Consider the following 26,313-nt stretch of genomic DNA (forward strand, 5'->3'; position numbering starts at 1 on the left):
GCCCTCACTGCGCTCCCCCCCTCTGTCTCTCCCACACCCTAAGCCCCCTCCATCATCAGCCCTGCCTACCCCTGCCGAAATGAGCTCCAGACTTTCTGCCTTTGCGATTCCAGCTGCCAGGCTGCTGAACATCTGTGTTCAGAAAGCCTTTCCCACTCCCAGTGTGAGCTCACCTCGCTTATGGGGGGGGGGGGAAACTATTCCAGAGAAGAGCAAGTTCAGGCTTGGAAAGCAGCACGGAGGCATCTGGTGCATGGCCCCCCACCCCCACCCCCACCCCGCCTTGTCAAGCCCAACTTTACAGTCCTCCCCACTTGCTCGCCCATCAAAGCCTTTTCATGTTCTGAATCAAGGGGTGAAAAGTCCTGGCTCCTGACGCTGCCGGCCTGCCTGCCTCCCCCCCCCCCCGCCCCGCTCCAGAGACAGGCAGAGGAACAGCTGCTTGGAATCAGTTCCCAAATGCAGTCATTGCTTCCTTGGATATGATCTTATCAAGGGCCCGGGCAGAAGGGAACCGGAGTGGGGGGTGGGGGAAGCGGATCAGAACTACACTTGCACACCCAACAGCATTTCCCGCTGCAGGAGGCGACGGCCACAAAGGTCAGAAGGGTCAAGGCATCGGATGTGTTCAATGGTCCAATGGTCCAGGAGAGCAAAGGAAGAGCAACTGAGCAGCCATAGGCAGAGCCAATGCCCCCCCACCCCGGCCACAAGAGCCACCACCTCGGAGAGGGGTATTTCCCAACGCCGTCCTCAAAGGGTGGAACATTTAATAGGGCGGCCACTTACAAACCGCCCCCAAAACGAGGAAATGCATCCCACCCTCCAAAAGAAAACGAAAAGAAGACGTCCAGTTGCATGAAATGTGCATGTGCTGATTTATCTGCACAGATGCCAATTTAGAAATAATGTCTATAATTTAAATGCCATGCATCTCCCCATAGTGGGGGGGGGGGGGAGAAACTGACCTGTATGTCAGCCTTCTCGGTCTGCTGCCCAGGTACTTGCTATTTATTTATTTATTATTTATTTATTTGTTTATTGCATTTCTATACCGCCTAATAGCCAGAGCTCTCTGGGCGGTTCACAAAAATTAAAAACATTCAAAGTATAAAACAACAGTATGAAACCATACTATAAAATACAGTATAAAAGCTCAACCAGATAAAAACAGCAGCAATGCAAAATTACAAATTTAAAACACCACATTAAAATTTATTTATAGACTGTTAAAATGCTGGGAGAATAAAAAGGTCTTCACCTGGCGTCTAAAGGTATATAATGTAGGTGCCAAGCGAACCTCCTTAGGGAGCTCATTCCACAGCCGGGGTGCCACAGCAGAGAAGGCCCTGCTCCTGGTAGCCACCTGCCTCACTTCCTTTGGCAGGGGCTCGCAGAGAAGGACCCCTGAGGATGACCTTAGGGTCTGGGCAGGGACATACGGGAGGAGGCTTCCTTCAGATAACCTGGCCCCTAGCCATTTAGGGCTTTAAATGCTAACTGTACGCAACAGTTCTGATTATTTCTTTTATCTTAAAACTGAAATTGGTTAGGGCAGTCCTTCAAACAGAGGCCCGTAAAAGAGGACACACGGCCACCCCAGCATTGGTAGGATTGATTTTAAACTGGAACAAATTAGGATTGGAGAGAATGACTCTGTTCAGGCGACACACTAAGCTACGGGGGTTAAGCATTCTGAGCTAAACATTACGGCTTAGCGTGTGGTGTGAACCATTCCTAACCACGGGGGCTACATAACCACGGTTTAAACACACTCACTAACCACTTGCTGCAAAAGGGTTGGCGGCCTAACATGGCTTAGCGTGTTGGCTGAACAGGCCCAGGATCATTCTCAACCAGGTCCTGGTTGTTTAGGAACGTCAGAAGTTGGTTTATCCCGGGTCAGACTGTTGGTCCATTTAGCCCAGTACTGTCGACACTGACTGGCAGCCGCGGCTCTCCAGGGTTTGAGGCAGGAGTTTCCCCAGCCCTACCGGTAGGGTGACCCTATGAAAAGGAGGACAGGGCTCCTGTATCTTTAAAGTTGTATAGAAAAGGGAATTTCAGCAAGTGTTATTTGAATGCATGTAGCAGCTGGTGAAATTTTGTCTTCATCATAAGAGTTAAAGCTGCAGGAGCCCTGCCCTCTTGACCAGATACAAAAGAGAGGAGGGCACCTGCACCTTTAACTATTGCTATGAAAAGGGAATTTCATCAGATGCTGTCTGCATGCAAATGACACCTGCTGAAAATCCCTTTTCTCTACAACTGTTAAAGATACAGGAGCCTTGTCCTCCTTTTCATATCGTCACCTTACCTACCGGGGAACTTTTGCGTGCAGAGCAAGTGTTCAACCACCAGTGGGTCACACCCCTCCTCCAAATGCCTTGAATGTGCTTGGAAAAACTGTTTTGCAGGACAGCTCAGGCAGCACGGAATGGGACTGAGTCCATAGCTAGACCCAAGGTTTATCCCAGGATTGTCCTGGGGTCAAACCTGTTCATCTAAGTGCCACACAGGGCGTCCAGCGCTCAGGCAGGGAAGAACCCGGGATGATCCTGGGATAAACCTTAGGTCTAGCTACGGCCTAAGAAAGCAAGGAGCAAACCAGGAAGCTGCTGTTCCAAATGTCGCTTCTGCCATGAACTCACTAGAGCCTAATCTACACCAAGCAGGATATTGCACCATGAAAGCGGTATATAAAAGGTAGGAGCCACACTGCTGCTTTATAGTGGTACTGAAGTGCACTGACAACTGTTGGGGCCCCTGGACACGTACCATAGACCGCTTTCATAGCACTATATCCTGCTTGGTGTGGCTCCTGCCATTTATATGCCATTCAGAAGAGGGCAACCAGGATGATCAGAGGTCTAGAAACCAAGCCCTATGAAGAGAGACTGAAAGAACTGGGCATGTTTAGCCTGGAGAAGAGAAGATTGAGGGGAGACGTGATAGCACTCTTCAAATACTTAAAAGGTCGTCACACAGAGGAGGGCCAGGATCTCTTCTCGATCCTCCCAGAGTGCAGGACACGGAATAACGGGCTCAAGTTAAAGGAAGCCAGATTCCAGCTGGACATCAGGAAAAACTTCCTGACTGTTAGAGCAGTGCGACGGTGGAATCAGCTACCTAGGGAGGTTGTGGGCTCTCCCACACTAGAGGCCTTCAAGAGGCAGCTGGACAACCATCTGTCAGGGATGCTTTAGGGTGGATTCCTGCATTGAGCAGGGGGTTGGACTCGATGGCCTTGTAGGCCCCTTCCAACTCTGCTATTCTATGATTCTATGATTCTATATACCGCTTTCATACTGCAATATCCTGCTTGGTGTAGATGAGGCCAGAGTAGCCCTAGGCAAGCCACTGTACTCTCAGTCTTGGTCTTCCCTGTTGACAGTACAGGGATAATAATCCTGGCCTGCCTTACAGGGCCGTTGCGAAGATGGTTGAAATAATGCCTGTGAAACACAGCAAACACTCAGCATTATTTCAAGCATAAGAACAATGCAAGAGCCCTGCTGGATCAGACCGAGGGTCCATCTGGTCCAGGACTCTGTTCACACAGTAACCATCCAGCTGTTGGCCAGCAACCCACAAGCAGGGCAACCACTGCAACAGCACCCACCCACCCATGTTCCCCAGCAACAGGCATGCTGCCAAAGGCATATCCTCCAACTAACCCTTTTCAAGCTACCTCCCACTTACCGATAGTGATGGGTTTATGGAAGGACCTACCTCTGATTTTTAAAAGTTGAATAACAGCCATGGAGGAGGGAAGAACTGAATTGGAATGGGGTCAAGACATTGGATGGGGGTGGGGGTTAACATTTTTATTTTTATTTAATTTTTTTGTTATTGCATTTATATCCCACCTTTTACCCTCCATAATCCTCCTCCTCTCCACTTTATCCTCACAACACAACAGCCCTGTGAGGTGGGTTGGGCTGAGAGTCTGTGACTGGCCCAAAGTCACCCAGTGGGTTTCCATGGCCGAGTGGGGACTAGAACCCGGATCGCCCGACTCCCAGTCCAATGCTCTAACCACTACACCACACTAGCTCTCACATTTCCCCCCTTGCACTGTATTGTCAATTACACACAGAGAGAGAATTTGACCCAGGTACCTGTATGTTTCCAACCATGGGGAAAAAAGAAGCATCTGAAGAATTAAATTGTGGGGGGGGGGATATCACTTAGCACCCCCACCTTGTAGCACTATGGTGATGGGCTTCTTAAGATGCTATTAATGGTTATTTTTTGTTTTAAACCATGGGAGATCCTGATAATGCATTTTGCCTACAAGGCTTTGAGAAACAACTACATATAAAAGTACTGTACTGGGCGAGTTGATGCCTCAACATTATGGGCTTCACAGGAAGGGACTTAAATGTTCTTCGAAGCACCCAACGAAGTTGAATTTCTTCAACAGCAAGATTGGACAATGTTTGTAATGCAAAAGGCTTCCCATAAAACATTTCCCGGGTTTCTAGTGCGCATGCCGTTCCGCTCTGGTGCAAGGTCACTTTCCCTTGGAAGAGACAGGATGCATTTGAGAAAACCTCTTTAGTTACAAATCTGTCCTTTGGGAAGTAACAGTTTAGCAAAAGAGCAGGCCGTCTACGCAAAACCAGCCCCTGGCCTCTCTTCCTTTCATGCTTCCTCTAGCCAGCCCTGCACCTGCTGCTGTGACTTCTGTGCATGAAGCCAAAGATCTGAGCCATGAAAAGGCCATTTAGGGCACCTCGTGTGGCAAAGAGTGGTAAGCGGCAGTTTCTGCAGCTGAAACTCTCCCCACAGACTGAGTTTGATCCCAGCGGAAGCTGGTTTCAGGCAGCTGGCTCGAGTCGACTCAGCCTTCCATCCTCCCGAGGTCGGTAAAATGAGTGCCCAGTTAGCTGGGGGAAAGGCAATAACGGCTGGGGAAGGCAACGGCAAACCACCCCGCTATAAGGCCTGCCAAGAAAACGTCAGCAAAAGCTGGCATCCCTCGAGGAGTCAGCAATGACTCAAGGTCTTGCACGAGAGGTTCCTTTCTTTTTCCTTCCCATACGTGCTTAGACAGAAGGAAACCCTATAACTCCAGGACTTCCTTCTGACTAAGCATGCATGGGATGGTGCCCTTTCTTCAACTTGGATTTCTTTTAATAATCATAGAATCATAGAAGAGTAGAGTTGGAAGGGGCCTACAAGGCCATTGACTCCAACCCCCTGCTCAATGCAGGAATCCACCCTAAAGCATCCCTGACAGATGCTTGTCCAGCTGCCTCTTGAAGGCCTCTAGGGTGGGAGAGCCCACCACCTCCCCTAGGTCATTGGTTCCATTGTCATACTGCTCTAACATTCAGGACACTTTTCCTGATGTCCAGCCAGATTCTGGCTTCCTTTAACTTGAGCCCGTTATTCCGTGTCCTGCACTCTGGGAGGATCGAGAAGAGATCCTGGCCCTCCTCTGTGTGAAAACCTTTTAAGTATTTGAAGAGTGCTATCATGTCTCCCCTCCATCTTCTCTTCTCCAGGCTAAACAGGCTCCGTTCTTCCAGTCTCTCCTCATAGGGCTTTGTTTCCAGGCCCTTGACTGGGTCCCAACCTGAAGGCGCTTGAAAGGAAAGATGGATCCCCTGTAGCACCAATGGGAAATATGTTCTCCCTTCTGCAAAGAGCTGTGAACAATCATCTTCACCCCAAATCAAAGATTTCACCCCTCTCCTGGGGTCAAATTCAGGGCCCACTTGCTGGTCACGTTGGCCTGGCGCTGGAGTGGCCGCCATCAATTCAAGAGGAAGCCATCCAGCTTTGGCATAGGAGGGCAAAAGTGCCAGCCATACAAACATGCTCAATCCCTTGGCTGTTGACCGCTGCGCCAGCTGTCCCATGCCGCTACGCACCACACCTTAATCGGCTGAAACGGAAGGAGAAATTCCCACGCTCGGATGGGACGGGGGAGGTGGAGTCTGTGGCACTCCATCAAGGCTGGTGCTGGGCAAATGTTTCCCCCTTAACTAGAGGGACAGGTTGTCGCGAAGGGGCCCTTGGCCTGGGATCACAGCGGGGGGGGGGGTCTGAGCCTTCATCCAACAGAAAGAACATCAGAAGAGTCCTGAGGCTGGTTCAGGCCAAGGGTCCATCCAGTCCAGCACTCTGTTCACACAGTGACCAACCAGCTGTCGTCCAGGGACCGACAAGGCAGGACATGGTGCAACAGCACCCTCCCACCCATGTTCCCCAGCAACTGGGGCACACAGGCTTATTGCCTCGGATACTGGAGATAGCACACAACCATCAGGGCTAGGAGCCATTGATAGCTACCCCAGCACTGACAAAAGCCCCTTGAATAAGTTCGCCTCTTCCGCATTGCAACCTGTTTGTTTACCTGCCTCTTGCTTTGGCCCTGACAACAGTGGTGGTGAGGAGGCAAATCCGGAGATGCCACGGCCTCCTTGCTCCCTGCCTCTCTGGCGAACAGGAGCAATGATGAAAGAGAGGAGGAGGAGGAGGAGGAGGAGGAGGTGGTGGTAGTGGTAGTGAATATGTTGGTGAAAATTGCATACCCCCCAAAATGTGAATTTTCATGTGGCACACATACATATATAAGAAGACCGATGCAGAAATTGTATGGAATGAATTTATGAGTGAATACATGTTCTAGCATTATGAGAGAGGGAGAAAAATGTCTCCCTATCCACATTCTCTACACCGTGCATAATGCTGTACATCTCTATCCTGTCTCCCCTCAGCCTCCTTTTCCCCCAAGCTAAACAGACCCAGCTGTTGTAACCATCCCTCACAGGGGAGATGCTCCAGCCCCTGGATCATTTCAGTTGCACCTTCTCCAGCTCTACACTATCTTCTTTTAGAGCAGCCTTCCTCAATCTGGGGCGCTCCAGATGTGTTGGACTGCATCTCCCAGAATGCCCCAGCCAGCTGGCTGGGGCATTCTGGGAGATGCAGTCCAACACATCTGGAGCGCCCCAGATTGAGGAAGGCTGTTTTAGATCGTCCCCTATCCTGTCTCTGCTTGGCACTTCCTGTAATGAAGGATAACAATAAAATAAAATGCTGTCAATGTACAGCGCATGAGACGCTATGCTGCCACCACTCCACCCCGCTGCTGGCTTAAATCCATCCCATTCTGCACAATTGAAGACGTTTCCTTTCAAAGGATGAGAGAGGTTTTGGCAAGCCCTCCGGTGCAGGCCGCGCAGATGGAAAGAGGCAGGGGGAACAATAGGTGAACAAGTTATGGCTTCATCGGTGCGCATATGCGCCTGCACCTGAAACCACTCTGTTTTCCAACCTAGAAAATACGGCCACGAGGAGAAAACCATAGGTTCTGCACAAAGATGTCTCACCCTCCAATTCCACTTGCATGTGGCGCACTCAATGTACTTGAGTGCACTCAATGTACAATGTACATGTTGTAGAATTGTTGTAGATCGCAAGCTGAATAGGAGCCAACAGTGCGATGTGGCTGCAAGAAAGGCAAATGCTATTTTGGGCTGCATGAATAGAAGTATAGCTTCCAAATCACGGGAGGTCCTGGTTCCTCTCTATTCGGCCCTGGTTAGGCCTCATCTAGAGTAGTGTGTCCAGTTCTGGACTCCACAATTCAAGAAGGACGCAGACAAGCTGGAGCGTGTTCAGAGGAGGGCAACCAGGATGATCAGGGGTCTGGAAACAAAGCCCTACGAAGAGAGACTGAAAGAACTGGGCATGTTTAGCCTGGAGAAGAGAAGATGGAGGGGAGACATGATAGCACTCTTCAAGTACTTAAAAGGTTGTCACACAGAGGAGGGCCAGGATCTCTTCTCAAACCTCCCAGAGTGCAGGACACGGACTAACGGGCTCAAGTTACAGGAAGCCAGATTCCAGCTGGACATCAGGAAAAACTTCCTGACTGTTAGAGCGGTACGACAATGGAATCAGTTACCTGGGGAGGTTGTGGGCTCTCCCACGCTAGAGGCCTTCAAGAGGCAGCTGGACCATCTGTCAGGGATGCTTTAGGGTGGATTCCTGCATTGAGCAGGGGGGTTGGACTCGATGGCCTTGTAGGCCCCTTCCAACTCTGCTATTCTATGATTCTATGATTCTATGTGCTGGAAAGCTGCAGCCAACCACGGTTTCCAGCACATTGGCGCACAAGGAAATGCACGCTCCAGGTGCATCCTTCACTCACCCTTGTGTGTCTGTTTGTGATGACAGTACAGAGTTTGCTGAACTCACCATTCTGGAAATATCAGCTGCCTTAAGGTTGGTTTGTTTTTAAGTTACCGGCCCTCATGGCTGCAGGAGAGAGGCATTTAAACATGCAGACCATGCCTAAGGAAGCGGAGTGAGCTCAGTGGGTGGAGTCCCAGTGTTTTGCTGAGCTCCTTGTCAGCAAACCCCACCCCACAACTTGAGAAGATGCCAAGCCAAATAAACTATGAAGAAGGACCCACTGCGTGCACAAACTTCATTATTCTTTGCATTATTTATTCAGGCTGCTGGTTTTGGCACACAGCAAGGCCTCTCCTATTCCTTCCTTCTTGCTTGTCTTGCTACATGCACTGGCTTCTCTCTTAGGCCACAGCTAGACCGAAGGTTTCTCCTGGGATCATCCAGGGTTCTCCCCTGCCTGAGCACTGGATCCCCTGTGTGTCACCTAGATGAACAGGTTTGACCCCTGGACAATCCAGGGATAAACCTTAGGTCTAGCAATGGCCTCAGTCTCCTCCTGCTGTTGTTCCTCACCACCACCCCGAACCTAAATTCAGATTGGAAGCTCTTTGGGGCAGGGAACTACCCTTGACTGCTGCTGCTGCTTTTTAATTCATACTATAAAGCACCATTGAATACTGAGTACAGGAAGGCTCACGGGACAATGTCCAAAAATTCTTGTGCTGGCTGAAGATGAGTTTTGTGCAAAACACATCCTGCTTGCAGGCTGCAGCAATAAAAGTCAGCAAGGAGAAATCCCCAAATTCGGTATCCCCCCCCCCCAGTCCAGTTGGCAGTGCAGGCCACTGGCGGCCTGGGGCAGCAAAATTCATAGAATCATAGAATAGCAGAGTTGGAAGGGGCCTACAAGGCCATCAAGTCCAACCCCCTGCTCAATGCAGGAATCCACCCTAAAGCATCCCTGACAGAGGGTTGTCCAGCTGCCTCTTCAAGGCCTCTAGTGTGGGAGAGCCCACCACCTCCCTAGGGAACTGATTCCATTGTCGTACTGCTCTAACAGTCAGGAAGTTTTTCCTGATGTCCAGCTGGAATCTGGCTTCCTGTCACTTGAGCCCATTATTCCATGTCCTGCACTCTGGGAGGATTGAGAAGAGATCCTGGCCCTCCTCTGTGTGACAACCTTTCAAGTATTTGAAGAGTGCTATCATGTCTCCCCTCCATCTTCTCTTCTCCAAGCTAAAGATGCCAAGTTCTTTCAGTCTCTCTTCATAGGGCTTTGTTTCCAGACCCCTGATCATCCTGGTTGCCCTCCTCTGAACACGCTCCAGCTTGTCTGCGTCCTTCTTGAATTGTGAAGCCCAGAACTGGACGCAATACTCTAGATGAGGCCTAACTAGGACCGAATAGAGAGGAACCAGTACTTCACGTGATTTGGAAGCTATACTTCAAGATATTCAAGATATGCTGGGCTAAAGATTAAACAGGGAGATTCAATTCTCCACCCTGATCCCCGAGACAATGGGGGGGGTTGTAGGACTTCCCCCACTGCAGCCCCTTCCTCTCTCTCTCCATGTACTCATACATCCAGGGAAGAAAGGAGCTAAAGAACCCCAAGGGACTGACATATGCTGGCTGGGAATTATGGGACTTGCAGTCCAGCACGTCTGGAAGACACCAGTTTAGGAAGGGTTTGTGCCCAGTGGCTGAGAGGGTGCAAACCCAGCTTTTGCCCGGGGTAGCAAAAGGGCCTGAGCCGGTCCAGGAGTCCCTGATTGACCCCTGCGCCTTTCACAATGGCCACTTCCTGAACGGGAGTGAGAGTTGTCGGTTACAGCAAACACAGAACAGAATCTTTTGGTGGCGCCTTAAAGAGTAACAGATTCCTTTGGGTGGGAAAGGACGTTGCACAGACGATCACGGCCCTCCTTACCCGGTCTTATTCTCCCCGTTTAAGACTACAAAAGTTTCTGCCACAAGAAATGAAAAACAAAGGTAGTCATGTTGGCCATAAGAGAGTCTTGAAGGTACCACAAGAGACTCTGTGTGTGTGTGTGTGTGTGTGTTTCATCCAAACCTACACTTCCTCCTCATCCTTCGTGCCCCTTTTCAACAGCCCTGACTTTTGCCCCAGGGCCTCTGTCCTCTCTCATTTTCTCACAAATGCACCTAATGACTGATAGTTGCCAAAAGAGAACAAAACTCAAGGCACCCCAGTCTGGCCCGGCCCTTTTAGGGGAGCCCCTGATGGAGAGAGAAGATGTCTTGACTTCAGGACATTTCTGTTCCACGCAGAGTAAGAGCCACAAAGCCCTCTACAAGATCCCCAGATTTTCCAAAAAGACAACCATCTCCAGTCAAAATTCGCCATTGGGTAATACCTTGGTTAGGACCAACCAAAATGTCGCAGCAGAGGGAGCAAGCTTTCAGGTTGCTCCAGAACACTTCTTCAGGCTAGATGCCAAGCAAAATAAGGTGGGGGAAACTAGTTCCTTGTCCCCCTGGTTCCGATAACATTCAGGTGCTGAAGAACCATGTAGAACTCAAAAGCTTGCTCCATAGTTTGTAACATTTTTGATTCGCCCTCATCCAGGTCTTGTCCCACTCTGGATTGTGATAGTTTTCTCTCCCTAATGGACCACCAGAGCACATGTTCCTCTTGATCCAAGTGTCCACAAATCATAGCTTTGTTTTTAAACACAAACGCCAGGCTCCCACACTGGCCATCGAGTCCCATCATATTAAGAGTTCTCCCCAAGCAGATATAAGAAACACTGCCTCGTACACGTAGATATATTTAACACCTCATGTACACAGTCACAACAAACCTGCAAAGTAGACCAGTCCTATTATTGCCAAATTGGCTATGGGGCAGGGGTGAAGTTACAGTGGACTCACTAAAATTGCCTGAGGTTAGTAAGAGTGATTCTACCTAACAGCTCCAAGTAATATGCTGTACCAGCTTTCTGCCACCTGTCCTATAAGAATAACAGCGGCCTACCTCACAGGGTCGTTGTGAATAGAAAGTGCTATGCCCATTAACAGCAGTAGCTGCCGTATTTACTCCATGGCTGGGACTTGCAGAACTTCTTTCTGTCTAAACATGCATAGGATCGCTTCCTAAATCTCTCTAAAGGGGGGTGTGTGTATTCAATCTATTTAATCTTAGAGGGGTCAAGAGGAGATCTCCACAAACCAGCAAACCATCTGAGGCTGGTCCAAGAAAATGTAATCTGTAGCTCTAGCTCTGTGTGGGGCAGGGCACGGGGGCGGGGGGCGGAAGGGGGGAATCAAGCAACAGCTGTCCCAGACACACAACCATGTAATACATTTCAGCCATGACTAAGCAGCGTCCTGTGTAACCCGGGAAGCTGGCATGCCATCCATCGGAGGTTAGTCCATGAAAAGTTGCCTGTTTCGTAGGGAAAACGGCCCCGGAGCCAAGGCGACAGCTGGATCTTTGAAGCGGCCCCCAGCCCTGCCAATTGGTGCTGCGCAAAGTTCTGGGCAACCCGGTTTCGATCAGGGGAGAGAGGATCCCATGACGCGGAGAGATTTGGGCCGTAGCTAGACCTAAGGTTTATCCCAGGATCATCCCGGGTTCATCCCTGCCTGAGCGTGGCACTTAGATGAATAGGTTTGACCCCAGCACAATCCTGGGATAAACCTTAGGTCTAGCTACAGCCTTGGTCGATCTCGGCCTCTGGGGGCCACAGGAAGCCGCAAATGCCCCCCCCTCCCCTCCCCGGGGTCCTCCGCCAAAGCACTTTTGCGCCCAGATGCACGCGCGCAACTCTCGCCGGCGCAGCCTCGCTCCCTCCCCTCCAGCCTCCTTGGCCAGCCCTCCCCGCCTGGTAGGGGAGGGCCCGGGCCCGGGTGTGTGTGTGGGGGGGGGGGGTGAGGCAACCCTGGGCCCCCCTCCGCTCCGCCCCCAGCCTCCCCGCCCCCCCAGAACTCACCGATGGAGACCAGCTTGATGTGCTCCCGGTCGAGAAACTCGAGCGCCACGGAGACGTTCTCGAGCTTCATCTGCCTGAAGTTGGGGCGCGCGTGGTACTTGCGGTACATCTTCTTCTGGCTGAGCACCTCCAGCAGCCCGATGAGCTTGAGGCCGTCGCTCAGGTCCTTCTGCAGGTCGCCGATGCGCCGGTTCAGGCACTTGAGGTGCTCGTTGCACCAGCGCGTGAAGGTGTTCTGCTGGATCTTCTTCCAGGGCGCGTCCTCGGCCAGGTCCTTCTCGGTGGCCGGCATCTCCTCGTGCTCCTCGCCCGGGTAGTAGCCCGCCGGGGGCTGCTCGTAGTAGCTGTTGCTGTTCATGGCGGGGCGGCGGCCAACGCGGGCGGCTTCCGCGGGGGGCGGCTGCAGAGCGACGGCTCGGGGCCGGGGAAGCGCCGGGGACGGCGCGCAATCGACCAGCGGAGGGTGAAACTGACCAGCCCTGGCCGGACGGAAGGGCGCCCGCCTGGGTCCAGGGATCGGCGCTCCTGCTTCCCGGGGTCTCTCTCGACGCCCTTCGCTGCCCGGAATCCGAAAGCAGAGCAACGCGCCCCCGAAGAGAACAGAACGAAAAGTACTATCCAGAAATCAGAGAGGCGGAGAAAGGGGCCCCGACTGGAAGCTGCGCAGGGGAAGGAAAGTTAGCATCCACCAAAGAGAGCGTTGGGTTGTTCTCGTGTCTTTGGTTTCCCCTTCACGCCTGTTTCTTTCTGTTATTCCCTTTCTCCTCCCCTTGTATTTTCCGTCTTCTTTGGCTTCTATTTTGCCCCCTTTCAATGGTAGCTGGATTTCTGAGCCAAGCAGAGAGGCGGGCAGCCCGGGGAGAGAAAGAGAGCGCGAGAGCGCGAGAAAGAGAGAGGACAGGAGAGAAGGTGCGTTACAAGTTTTCCTGTGTCATTCGAAAGTGGAAGGTCCTGGGCAAAGGAAGGGTTTTTAAAAAGCTTCCCCCACCCCCCACCCCTCCGCCAGCCACCCCCCTGCTCCACGTCAGGAGGAAGGACTCCCAAGAATGCCTGCGCTGTGACCATATACAAGTAAGGGATGAGTAACTTTCTTTTAATCCCCTCCTGAGATAATTCAGGAACTCTGGATTGGGCGCTATGGATAGCAGAGAGGCAGGGATTGGCTCGGCCAGCACTAAACCCCCACCCCCCACCCCAGAACTCCACTCTGCCGCCTCCCCCCTTCCCTGCTCCAGAATGGAACGCCAGGGATATATCAGGGGCTATTTTTAATTCATCCCTGTCCACAAAAGGAGGATTGGATATTGTTGGGATTGTCTTCCCTTATGTACGTGGCGAGCGCAGTCAGAATAGGGATGGCCACGATGTCCCCTGCGGTGGGAATGAACAATAGTTAAAGCAGAGGACCAGGGGGGCTGAAAGATTTCGGGGGGGGGAGGGAGGAGGAGGGGCAGTGGAGGTTCTGGAAATATGGGGAACAGAAGACTTTGAAACAAGACTTTGAAACAGTGGAGGCGGGAGGCTTTGATTCCAGCAGGGCAGTGAATCCGCTCCGGCTTTCAAACAGAACCACTAAGAACTCTAATGAAGCTCCCTGGATAACTCCTTTAGAGTTCTGACTGAAACCATCTGTCAGGGATGCTTTAGGGTGGATTCATGCATTGAGCTGGGGGTTGGACTCGATGGCCTTGGAGGCCCCTTCCAACTCTGCTATTGTATGATTCTATGAAATACTTGAAAGGTTGTCACACAGAGGAGGGCCAGGATCTCTTCTCGATCCTCCCAGAGTGCAGGACACGGAATAACGGGCTCAAGTGACAGGAAGCCAGATTCCAGCTGGACATCAGGAAAAACTTCCTGACTGTTAGAGCAGTACGACAATGGAACCAGTTACCTAGGGAGGTTGTGGGCTCTCCCACACTGGAGGCCTTCAAGAGGCAGCTGGACAACCATCTGCCAGGGATGCTTTAGGGTGGATTCCTGCATTGAGCAGGGGGCTGGACTTGATGGCCTTAGAGGCCCCTTCCAACTCTGCTATTCTATGATTCGATGATTCGATGGCCAACTGACATCGGAGGCACCAGCCTCTGCTGCTGCCTCCACTACCACCTCCACCATCCTCCCCAGCAGTTGTGATTTTATTAAGGTGAACAGATAAGGTTCACAAATGATGCTGGAACCATCTGGAACATGTACGGTTCATACAACACGCAAGAAGTGGAAGAGAGAGAGAGAGAGAGAGAGAGTCACATCTTAGGTCACAGTTATATTACATTTTGGAAATTATACTTGACAAAAGTGGGGGATTAATTAAAAGCACCGTGAGACACAGTTTAGGCCCAATTCATGCCAATAAGAAGCCACGGGTTGGCTCTTTGAAACCCAGATGACTCAAAAGTTGCTCTGAGCAGAGGGACCTGTTCGGCACGCTGTTTCCCCGCCCCACTGAAAAAATATTTTATTTTCTCACAAAGTTGCCCTTTGCAGTGAAATCCATACACTGGGCAGCACTTCCACCCAGTCAACACAAGCAGGTTTTTCCGTTCTTTCCCTCATCGTTATCGTTTAATGTACAGTCACAAACCAATTAGAACCACAACAATAAATCACAATCATTAAAATGTAGAAATGTAAGTAGTGAAGCAGGTTTTTCTACTTAAAAAAGCCTTGAATGTATGAAAGTGCCTTATCTGACCCATCAGCCTATCTGGCACAGTGTGGCCGTTTTTTGGCAGGGGCTGCTTCCCCGCCCCACATCCTTGTGAGCCGTTTAATGGGACGGAGATGCCAGAGACTGAACCTGAGCCCTGTGATGTGAAAATCATGTGTTCCACCATCACTGGGTTATTTTGCATGCATTAGACAGAAAACGACAGACACCCGGCTCTCCTGGCTTGATTCAAAGACCTAAACCAGCTAGTTTAGGTTTTGTATGCCTCTGTGCTCCCTCCAGTATCAGAGGCAGTAATCCTATGTACACCAGTTGCTGGGGAACATGGGTGTGAGGGTGCTGTTGCACTCAAGTCCTGCTTGTGTGTTTTCCATGGGCAGCTGGGCAGCCCTTGTGTGAACAGAATGATGGACTAGATGGACCCTTGGTCTGATCCATCAGGGCTCTCCTTATATTCTTATTCACCAACCGTGCATAGTTTTAAACCAGCCTTCTCCAACATGGTGCCCTCCAGATGAGTTGGACTACAATTCCCAGCATTCGCCAAGCTGGGGCATGCTGGGAGTTTTAGTCCAACACACCTGGGAAGTACCATGTTGGGGAAGGCTGGTTTAAACCATTCTTTTGGCACCCTTGTAAAGCTGAGTGTCATTATTCTTCCCATTTTGCAGGCAGGAGACTGAGGCTGTCATAGAATGAATGGGCGAGGACCAAAGCGCAGGCAGGACTTGAAGTTGGGCCTTGCAGGGTCAAGCTCAATACACTATTGCTCCAATGACATTATATTTATCCAAAATATTGGATAATATATCCAATATCCAAAATATTGCCTTCAAGAGGCAGCTGGACAACCATCTTTGCTTTAGGGTGGATTCTTGCATTGAGCAGGGGGTTGGACTCGATGGCCTTGTAGGCCCCTTCCAACTCTGCTTTGATTCTATGAAAATTTGTACATTCATCCATCATACAATCTGCCCAAGGATGAAATTTCAATATTATTATTATTATTATTATTATTATTATTATTATTATTGGGACTCAAGGCAGCTTTACAAATTAAAACATGTACAGTTAAAACAGATAGAGCTATACAAAAATTAAAAAATTATTACGCCTGTGTGCACCAGTTGCTGGGGATCATGGGTGGGAGGGTGCTGTTGCACCGTGTCCTGCCTTGTTGGTCCCTGGCCAATGGCTGGTTGGCCCCTGTGTGAGCAGAGTGCTGGACTAGATGGACCCTGGGTCTGATCCAGCATCAGGGCTGTTCTTATGTTCTTAACATACTACAATATTAAAACATTTAAAACCCTGCCACCCATGAATGAGCACTAAAATAGTCTGGATCACTCCTTCCATTCTCATATCGTTCAGGGCAAATACTTAGAATACTTTAGACTCCTCCTCTTGTAACTGTTTCTTTAACCTGCTCTCCGCACCACACAGAAAAACAAATCTTTCTAAGCACAGAAGTCGCACCCAAGCTGTAACAAGGACACTCCTGGCAAAATAATGTTGGTGGACAGACTCTGCAATGGCAATTCTAATCTAGCCATAACCCTCTCCCCCCCGCCCCCGAGACTTTCTCGGCAAGTAACTTTATAATGGCTTCTCCATCTCTGGGCTACAGTTGGATCACAACGGAACGCCGGAGGCGGAGAAGGGGTTAGGGAGAAAGCACAGAAAGGACCGCTTCTTGTCTCACTCCAGTGTGCAAATGACATCACCCTTTTAAAGGTGTTTGTTGACGGGCGAGATTCCCCCCACGGGGAACTGCTGGAAACTTCCTCCTCTTCATGGCTCAAAAAAGGTGCTTTCTCATGGGATAGTCTAAAGCTGACTCGTCCCAGAGCTGAGGGAGGGAGGGAGGGAGGGAGGGAGGGAAGAGGCCTGGGCCCTCTTTCATTCTTCTCTCATGATGCCCCAACCACCCAGAATAGCCCATGAGCTCTGCAGTCACTGTGATCAAGCCAATGACGTGGAGTGGCAGCCGGGAGGTGGCAGAAAGGCAGGTGAGCCGCTCCGGCAGTGTCTGGTATCGTCAGCAGCACCCGCTGAGCTATCAGAGGGATCATGCCGCCCGTCAGAGAGGCCCACCACTCCACGGGGGCATCAGCTTTCCCTCGGGTAAACTTTGGCAGGAAATCCCAGGGAATAAGCTCCGTGGCACCATTTCACCCTCCCCATTGCCTGCCGCATCTTAACTCCTGAAACCGACCGAGCACAAAGCATCAATGCTTTCTCTTGGGCCACAAATCCAAAATGCACGGGAGGCTGGTTCCGATGACTCAGCAGTGAAGGGAAGCCCCCCACACACACACACCCTCTGCACATGCTCAGTGGCAATATCTTCTTTGCGGCTAATGGAAGGGTCAAGACTTGAAAACAGGGCTGAGGTGGGACTTCGGGGAAGCACGGGCGGAGTAAACATCTGTCCTTTTACAACACATTGTGATAGATTGGCGGAATCTCCACCTCTGCTCCAGGAGCCTGGGAAGGTGAGGGGGAGGTCAAGGGTCAGCAAGTTCGACTTCTAAAATCGGTGTGCTTCACTGGCTTCCCGGGGAGTTTTTCAGCAATCAGATTGGTGGTGGCAAGAAAGCTTCCCAGTCCAAATGGCAACTATCAATCTAGCAGCCATGGGGGGTGGGGCTGGAGAGAGGGGCCTGGGGGGCTGTCGGAACACGCTCTCAGCTCACAGCGAGTGAGCGAGCGAGCAAGAGGCCCAGCGGGGCTGGCCAGCACTCAGCACGGAGTTAAGTCGATGACAAACAACGAAAGCTTTTTAGAGCAGGGAGCCCAATTTGGAAGCACACGCCTGGCGATCGATCCAAATGGGAGATTTCCACCTCCAGGGCCAAGCTCCGGGGGCAAGGCGCAGGGATGGTTCTGCAAGCATGTAGCAGATGCCGGCTGTGCACAGAGCTGATTGGCTAATTTGGGGTGGCTCTATGGAAAAGAGGACCGGGCTCCTGTATCTTTAACAGTTGCATAGAAAAGGGAGTTTCAGCAGGTGTCATTTGTATGCATGCAGCACCTGGTGAAATTCATAGAATCATAGAATCATAGAATAGCAGAGTTGGAAGGGGCCTACAAGGCCATCAAGTCCAACCCCCTGCTCAATGCAGGAATCCACCCTACAGCATCCCATCTTCATCACAACATCCCATCTTCATCACAACAATCCACCCTAAAGCACCCTAAAGCATTCCATCTTCATCACAACAGTTAAACCTGCAGGAGCCCTGCCTAGCATGACCAGATACAAAACAGGGCAGGGCTCCTGCAGCTTTAACTGTTGCGATGAAGAGGGGATTTCACCAGGCGCTGTATGCATACAAATGACACCTGCTGAAACTGCCCTTTTCTATGCAGCTGTTAAAGATACAGGAGCCCAGTCCTCCTTTCCATAGGGTCACCCTACAAAAACACTCATTCCCCAGGAGGCAAAGGATTGAGGCTAAAAGAAAAGTAACCTGTAAGTACAAGGCAGAGGGAGGGGCTGAGCTCCAAAACTCAAACCCACTCTCTTGAACTTAGATAAAAATGGTCCCGGGGGCTCCTTTTGCTTTGCAGCAGGAAAGCCTCCTGCTGCAAAAATAATAATAAAATAAAATAAAAACCAGGAGATGCAGTGGGCCTGGCAGGTGCCAAGAGAAGTGTCTATGGGACCCAGCCCTTAACCCTTCCCCAGATTGTCCCACCAGGACATTAAATGTGATATTTTCATTTAATGGGCACTTTTTACAAATAGCAGTTGAAGGAGGGCTAATCAGAGTTGGAGCAGACCAGGAGGGGGAGTTTAACTCTTTCCTCCCCTGCAGTGATCCTGAGAAAAACCGCTCTTTGAAGCTGCTATTTGCATAGTGGGGGCAGGAATTGACCACTGACAAAGCCACTTTTAATATCAAGTCTAGGATGGCTCACAGTGTGCCTAGATCTAAAACACACTCCAGAATCCTCTGTTGTTGTTTTAATATTTTTGATGGTTTTAAATTTTGTATACTTTTTTCAATGTTTACTGTTTTTAACTTTTGTAAACCGCCCAGAGAGCTTTGGCTATGGGGCGGTCTATAAATGAAATAAATAAATAAATAAATAAACTGTCACAGTTCCAGGGCATCAAGTTCTCTAAAATGAGCTCCTCAGTTATTGCCATTCCCACAAATGTTTGAAAGTTCTCTGAGGAATCCAGAGCCTTGTGTTCATTTTTTACAAGATGAAACCCCACTAAGAAGTGACTTCTGTTCTTCTATACCAGATCTTGGCACATGGTGTAATTCAGAAGAAACGCTCACTGTGAGGGAGCTGACCGGGAAAAGTGACTTTGCTGTCATTTTGCCCCTGGAAAAACAAGTGTAGAAGGTATTTTGGAGAACACTGGCAGATAATGGAGTAATCCTTCCAGAATTCTAACATGAAAAATACATTGGGACAAGCCAGCTTTTTCTAATAGCATTAACCTGCTTCCCAAATTGTGACACTAGAGGCCTTCAAGAGGCAGCTGGACAACCACCTGTCAGGGATGCTTTAGGGTGGATTCCTGCATTGAGCAGAGGGTTGGACTCGATGGCCTTGTAGGCCCCTTCCAACTCTGCTGTTCTATGATTCTATGATTCTATACGACAATGGAACCCATGGCCTAGGGAGGTTGTGGGCTCTCCCACGCTAGAGGCCTTCAAGAGGCAGCTGGACAACCCTCTGTCAGGGATGCTTTAGGGTGGATTCCTGCATTGAGCAGGGGGTTGGACTTGATGGCCTTGTAGGACCCTCTAACTCTGCTATTCTATGATTCTATGATTCTAAGATTTGTGAGGGCATACTACTAAAAGGCACAAGGTTGGCTCACCAGGCAGTGTCAAACCATAGGGAAATGATTCCCAAATGGCTGCGTGAATCAGCCAAGCCAGGAACATTGGTAGGAACTGGAGGTAAAAAGAGAAGAGTGAAACACAGGGACAGCCCTGGCATGTGTGCCGTGACTCAGGCATATGCAAAGGGCAAAGTCACCCCTCACCCGTCTAAGAGCGGAGAGAGAGCACCTGCAGTCAGAAAGTCACAAGCCGTTCAAAAGAAGACTGTGATTCACAGGAATGCATCTTTAAAACGGAACAAACACAAAAAGCTTCTTGACTTTTCAATCAGCGAAACCCAAGCAGCTGATGATAAGAATGGAGCTTTCAGAAATGTGTAACTGGGTGATGTCACACAGTGTCCCTTTATTTATATTTATTTATTTATTACATTTCTGTACGGCCCACTAGCCGAAGCTCTCGGGGCGGTTCACAAAAATTAAAACCATGAAGAGCATAAAAACAACCAGCAAATTTATGAAAATAAGGGGTGAAAATGAGCCTGTCTCTGTTGGCGTCTGTGAAACATCGGACAGGATGTACATGTGGTGCTCCATCACACTCGGATCATGCCCGTCGTCCTCCCTTGACTTATTTCAAATACTCTGGCATGCAAACAGAGTAATAAAGAGGTGGGCCTGGCATGAAAAAAGGCATGCCCTCCTCTTCCACCTTCTTGATATTGTTGTTGTTGTTGTTGTTGTTGTTGTTATTATTATTATTATTATTATTATTATTATTATTATTATACAGAAAGGTACCATGACAGGAAGAAGGCTCAGGAAACCCCATTGAATGGAGTTAGAATAGAATAGTAGAGTTGGTAGGGGCCTACAAGGCCATCGAGTCCAACCCCCTGCTCAATGCAGGAATCCACCCTAAAGCATCCCTGACAGGTGGTTGTCCAACTGCCTCTTGAAGGCCTCTAGCGTGGGAGAGCCCACAACCTCCCTAGGCCATGGGTTCCATTGTCATATAGAATCATAGAATCATAGAATAGCAGAGTTGGTAGGGGCCTACAAGGCCATCGAGTCCAACCCCCTGCTCAATGCAGGAATCCACCCTAAAGCATCCCTGACAGGTGGTTGTCCAACTGCCTCTTGAAGGCCTCTAGCGTGGGAGAGCCCACAACCTCCCTAGGCCATGGGTTCCATTGTCATATAGAATCATAGAATCATAGAATAGCAGAGTTGGAAGGGGCCTACAAGGCCATCGAGTCCAACCCCCTGCTCAAGGCAGGAATCCACCCTAAAGCATCCCTGACAGGTGGTTGTCCAACTGCCTCTTGAAGGCCTCTAGCATGGGAGAGCCCACAACCTCCCTAGGCCATGGGTTCCATTGTCGTATAGAATCATAGAATCATAGAATAGCAGAGTTGGAAGGGGCCTACAAGGCCATCGAGTCCAACCCCCTGCTCAAGGCAGGAATCCACCCTAAAGCATCTCTGACAGATGGTTGTCCAGCTGCCTCTTGAAGGCCTCTAGTGTGGGAGAGCCCACGACCTGCCTAGGGAACTGGTTCCATTGCCGTACTGCTCTAACAGTCAGGGTTGCACAAGAGCACAGTACGGGCCCATGTTCGTGTGCGACATGTGCAGAGAAGCTGTGTCACAGCCCAAAATGGGCTTACCCTAACTCTGACCACTAGTCAATACTATCATTTAAAGTGCCCTGCATATTTACAATCAGGTGGGTGAAAGTCTCTTTCACTGAATTCTTATGGAAGGAATGCTGATTCTAGGGCACGCTCATAATTCAGGGTCAGGAACTGGTGTGTGCTTGTTACTCCAGATTAGTGAAACCCGACCGAAGGAGAAAGATACAGTTTTTATGCAGACGGCACAGGAATCTCTGTGTTTCCCTTGGCTTTAGTCCTTTATTGGCCGTTAATAGACCAAGCCTCCACGGAGTGGTCTAACCACAAGCTGCATAAGCTCTTTCTGCCTCACGGCTGAATTCCATTTAGGAGGAACTCCCCTGGGGACTGCATTCCACTAGTGGGAGGAGCAAAAGGCAAAAAGGCGGGGCCAAACCAAAAAAATCCCCTTCCCCCAATATACCAGCATATTTTAGCTTAAAGCTCTTCCTGCCTTAGGAGAGGCAATTCAACCTTTCAGAAAGGGGGGGGGGAATGAACACACCCCATTAAATCACCAAACGATTAGTTGTCGGAGAAAAGGAGAAACCTGGGAGGGCTGGATTTAGCTAGAGTGACCCTATGGAAAGGAGGACAGGGCCCCTGTATCTTTAACAGTTGCATAGAAAAGGGAATTTCAGCAGGTGTCATTTCTATATATGGAGAACCTGGTGAAATTCCCTCTTCATCGCACAACAGTTAAAGCTGCAGGAGCCCTGCCCTTTTTGGTAGAGTGATCAGCTTTAACTGTACTGTTAGTTTTACCCTACCCTGTGCCTGTTTGCATTCTCTTCCCCTCCTTATAGTTTTATTATGATTTTATTAGAATGTAAGCCTATGCATCAGGGTCTTGCTATTTACTGTTTTACTTTGTACAGCACCATGTACATTGATGGTGCTATATAAATAATAATAATAATAATAATAATAATAATAATAATAATAATAATAATAATGGGCATTTCATCAGGTGCTGCATGCATACAGATGACACCTGCTGAAATTTCTTTTTCTCTGACCCTTGTCCATAATAGCCAGGGCTGACGGGAGTTGTACTCTGACACATCTGCAGGGCTCCAGGTTGGGGATGGCTACTTGAAAGTGCCACAAGGCTCTGTTGGTTTTGCTGCAATGAACTGACACAACGACCCGGCTACTCTGTGTGTGTGTGTGTGTGTGTGTGTATGTGTGTGTGTGTGTGTGAGAGAGAGAGAGAGAGAGAGATTGGGAGATTCTACACAGCCTGTTTTCAGCTGGCAGAAGAAAGGCAAAGGCAGCACATAGCATTCAGCAAGAGCTTTCCTAGATAGAAATAACCTACCGGGTCAGTCCAGCCTGCATCACAGCAGGGTAGGATATCAGACCACGTTTCTTCAAAGGACAAAGGACACGGTGTCTGGTCTGCGCTTACAACCACCGCTGTGCTCACAGGGGCTGTTCTGCCTGGGGAGGGGTGGGGGAGGTAAGTTCGGGGGACACTCAGCCAGCCTGTGCTGCTACCAGCTAGCTCATCTGCACGGCCTGCATCAAAGGCAAGCGTGGTTGGGCGCACGCCGAGGGCCCACAGCCCAGCAGGGGCCCGCAGGCAAGAGCTCCCGGGAGTTGCACCTCCTCCTCCTGCTCTTCAACATTGCAGCCCACAGGTTCGCCTGAGCCTCACTCCAGCCTAGACAATGGCGGAGGGGAGGAGGAGAACCCAGACCCTCCTGAGGCAGCCCGCTAGGCTCTCCGTTAGGAAGCCTCTCCTTAAATGCTTGAGCCGGAATCTGCTTCCCTGCAGTTTCCACCTTTTGGTTCTAGCCCTGCTCACAGGAGCAACAAATGCTATTTTGGGCTGCATTAATAGAAGTAGAGCTTCCAAATTGCGTGAGGTCCTGGTTCCTCTCTATTTGGCCTTGGTTAGGCTTCATCTAGAGTATTGCGTCCAGTTCTGGGCTCCACAATTCAAGAAGGACGCAGACAAGCTGGAGCGTGTTCAGAGGAGGGCAACCAGGATGGTCAGGGGTCTGGAAACAAAACCCTGTGAGGAGAGACTGAAAGAACTGGGCATGTTTAGCCTGGAGAAGAGAAGATTGAAGGGAGAAATGATAGCACTCTTCAAATACTTCAACGGTTGTAACACAGAGGAGGGCCAGAATCTCTTCTCGATCCTCCCAGAGTGCAGGACACGGAATAACGGGCTCAAGTTAAAGGAAGCCAGATTCCGGCTGGACATCAGGAAAAACTTCCTGACTGTTAGAGCAGTACAACAATGGAACCAGTTACCTAGGGAGGTGGTGGGCTCTCCCACACTAGAGGCCTTCAAGAGGCAGCTGGACAGCCGTTTGTCAGGGATGCTTTAGGGTGGATTCCTGCATTGAGCAGGGGGTTGGACTTGATGGCCTTATAGGCCCCTTCCAACTCTACTATTCTATGATTCTATGAGTACAAACACGCTTCTTCTTCTGTCTGACGGCCTTTCAGTTATGTAATAGCTGCTTTCATGTCTCCCCTTCATCTTCTCTTCTGCAAACTAAACATTCCCAGCCGTTTCAGCCATTCTTCATGGGACTCATTTTTCCAGACCCCTCAACAACCTGGCTGCTCTGCTCAGGACACGCTCCAATGTCAATGCCCTTTTAAAAATGGGGCACCCAGAACTAGACAGAGTATTCCAAATGCAGCCTAACTAACAGAATAGGGCGGAACTATTACTTCTGGTGCTCTGGACACTCTGCCTTTGGGCTGTGTTAGCTTTCTTAACAGACACATCACACAGCTGTGGTGGACCATTCAGCTTGTGGTCCACCAAGATACCCAGGTCCTTTTCACATGTATTGCTGCCAAGCGACGTCTCCCCATCACATACTTCTGTCGTTATTGTTGTTATTATTAATTTATTTGTTTGTTTATTACATTTCTATACCACCCAATAGCCGAAACTCTCTGGGCGGTTCACTCTCTGCGTGGTTCACTTGCATTATCTAAATGCAAGTCTTTACATTTATCTCTGTTAAATTAGCCATCCACAGGGTATAGCTACTCAACCAGCTGTAGATCCACCTAAATGTAACTTTGTCCAACCCATATTTTACCATCTCTTTGCAGAAGGGAGTGCAAAGTGTGCAAAGATTGGAAAAATCCAGATTTCCCCTCCCCCTCCCGGATTTGCCACCCAAAACCCGGACAAATCCGGGCAAATCTGGTCACATGGTCACCCTACCTTACTAAAAAGGATATCATGGGAAACCTTGGGCTTGTCTATACGGCTGCTTTACCCCAACCTAAATGCGCATATTCATGTTTTAGGTTACATGACGCAGCCGTCCACTCGCCTCAGCTCTGGGTTTTAACTGCAATAATGCACATATTTGAATTCGTGATTTACCGTGACTTTTAGAACGGGTCCAAGCTTGCACCGCGTTATGGCTGTGTGTCTTTGGGGGAGTTATGTCGGATTTTGACATGTGGGCAGAGCTTTGAGGGTAGGATAACGTGATTGGCCCATTTCCCGGTTTTGCACAAATCCAATGCCTACTTCGTTTGCGCCGATTTTAGTTTGAAGTCTCTCTGCAGAACTCCACAGAGAAAGCTTCTTAAAACAAATTTATTCATATATATATATATATATATATATATATATATGTGTGTGTGTGTGTGTGTGTGTGTGTATGTGTATATGTATATATATATATATATATATATATATATATATATATATATATCATAGAACCATAGAATAGCAGAGTTGGAAGGGGCCTACAAGGCCATCTAGTCCAACCCCCTGCTCAATGCAGAAATCCACCCTAAAGCATCTCTGACAGATGGTTATAATATATATATATATATATATATATATATATATATATATATAATTTCTGTACTGCCCAATATGCGAAACTCTCTGGGTGGTTCACAAAAAGAAAGAGAGGGAAACGGGCAGCCCGACAAGAAAACGTGTTCTGCTGCCTCCTTCCTTTCCCTCTGTAGCTTCATCCCACCCACCCCGCTCCCGGTTCGTGGAGTCTGTTTCTTTGAATTTCCTTACGCGGAGCAATGATGGGAACAAAGCGGGAAACAGGCAGCCAGCCTCCTTCCTTTCCCTCTGTAGCCTCGTCCCCCACTGGCTCCTGCTCAGTTTGTGTGTTATATTAGTTTGCGGAGCTCTGCAGATACGATTTATAGCTTCATTGGCTTCTACTCTTTATCATCATATATGGGATAATGTGCATGTGCGTATTAATAACTCACTATAAAAAATAATTCAGGAAATAAATCACTGTTGCTGCTGCAGTGTGATGCTCTTTACCTACATTCGAATCAACGAAAAATCGGGGTTTTATTTAATGAGGAGCTATCCCACTGTCGTATAGACGAGGGCCTTGTCAAATATTTTACTGAAATCAAGATATACTATGTCCACAGCATCCCCTTGATCTACCAATCTAGTAACTCTATCAAAAAAAGGAGGGGAAGGTTGGTCTGGAATGATTTACTTCTGTCTTAACCATGTTGACTCCTAGTAATCAAGAGGTTATTTTCTAGATGCTCACAGACTGACCGCTTAATCATCGGTTGGAGAATTTTGCCTGGTATTAATGTCAGCATGACTGGTCTGTAGTTTCCTGGATCTACTTTTTCCCCCTGCTTGAAGATAGGACAACATTTGACCATCTCCTGGCACCTTTCCAGGAGTTCTCAAAGATTACAGACCGCGGTTCTGAAATAACGTCCGCAAGCCCTTTTGGCACCCGGGGATGTAATTCATCTGGCCCTTGAGACTTGAACACATTTAAAGTAGATAAGTGCTCTTTAACCCTGTGCTTACTTATTCTGGGCTGCAAATCCTTCCGTATATCATTTGTTCAACTTGTCCCAGACAGGGTACAATTCCCCTTGTGGGAGAAGACTGAGGCAAAGCAGGAACTCAGTAGTTCGGCTTTCTGTCCTACTGGAACAGCCCCACCCACACCCAAATCCCCCTCCCCAGGCATGGCCATCAAGTGTAGAAATAAAACATCCACTGGTGTCAGAAGAAGCTTTTCTTCCATGCTTAATTAATTGTAAT

General features: G+C 49.3%; 1 protein-coding gene across 2 annotated transcripts in view; it reads right to left on the minus strand.

Moving 5' to 3' along the window:
- Window positions 1–12,468, minus strand: part of FLNC (filamin C) — a 117,640-nt gene extending 105,172 nt beyond the window's left edge. For both annotated transcript variants that reach the window (XM_063134603.1, XM_063134602.1), the window contains exon 1: window positions 12,111–12,468. In XM_063134603.1, coding sequence (XP_062990673.1) covers window positions 12,111–12,468 — 358 coding nt within the window. The remainder of the gene's footprint in view (window positions 1–12,110) is intronic.
- Between the last annotated feature and the right edge of the window lie 13,845 nt (window positions 12,469–26,313).

Source organism: Elgaria multicarinata, chromosome 9 (assembly GCF_023053635.1).
Source record: "Elgaria multicarinata webbii isolate HBS135686 ecotype San Diego chromosome 9, rElgMul1.1.pri, whole genome shotgun sequence".
In the NCBI taxonomy this organism is placed as follows: domain Eukaryota; kingdom Metazoa; phylum Chordata; class Lepidosauria; order Squamata; family Anguidae; genus Elgaria; species Elgaria multicarinata.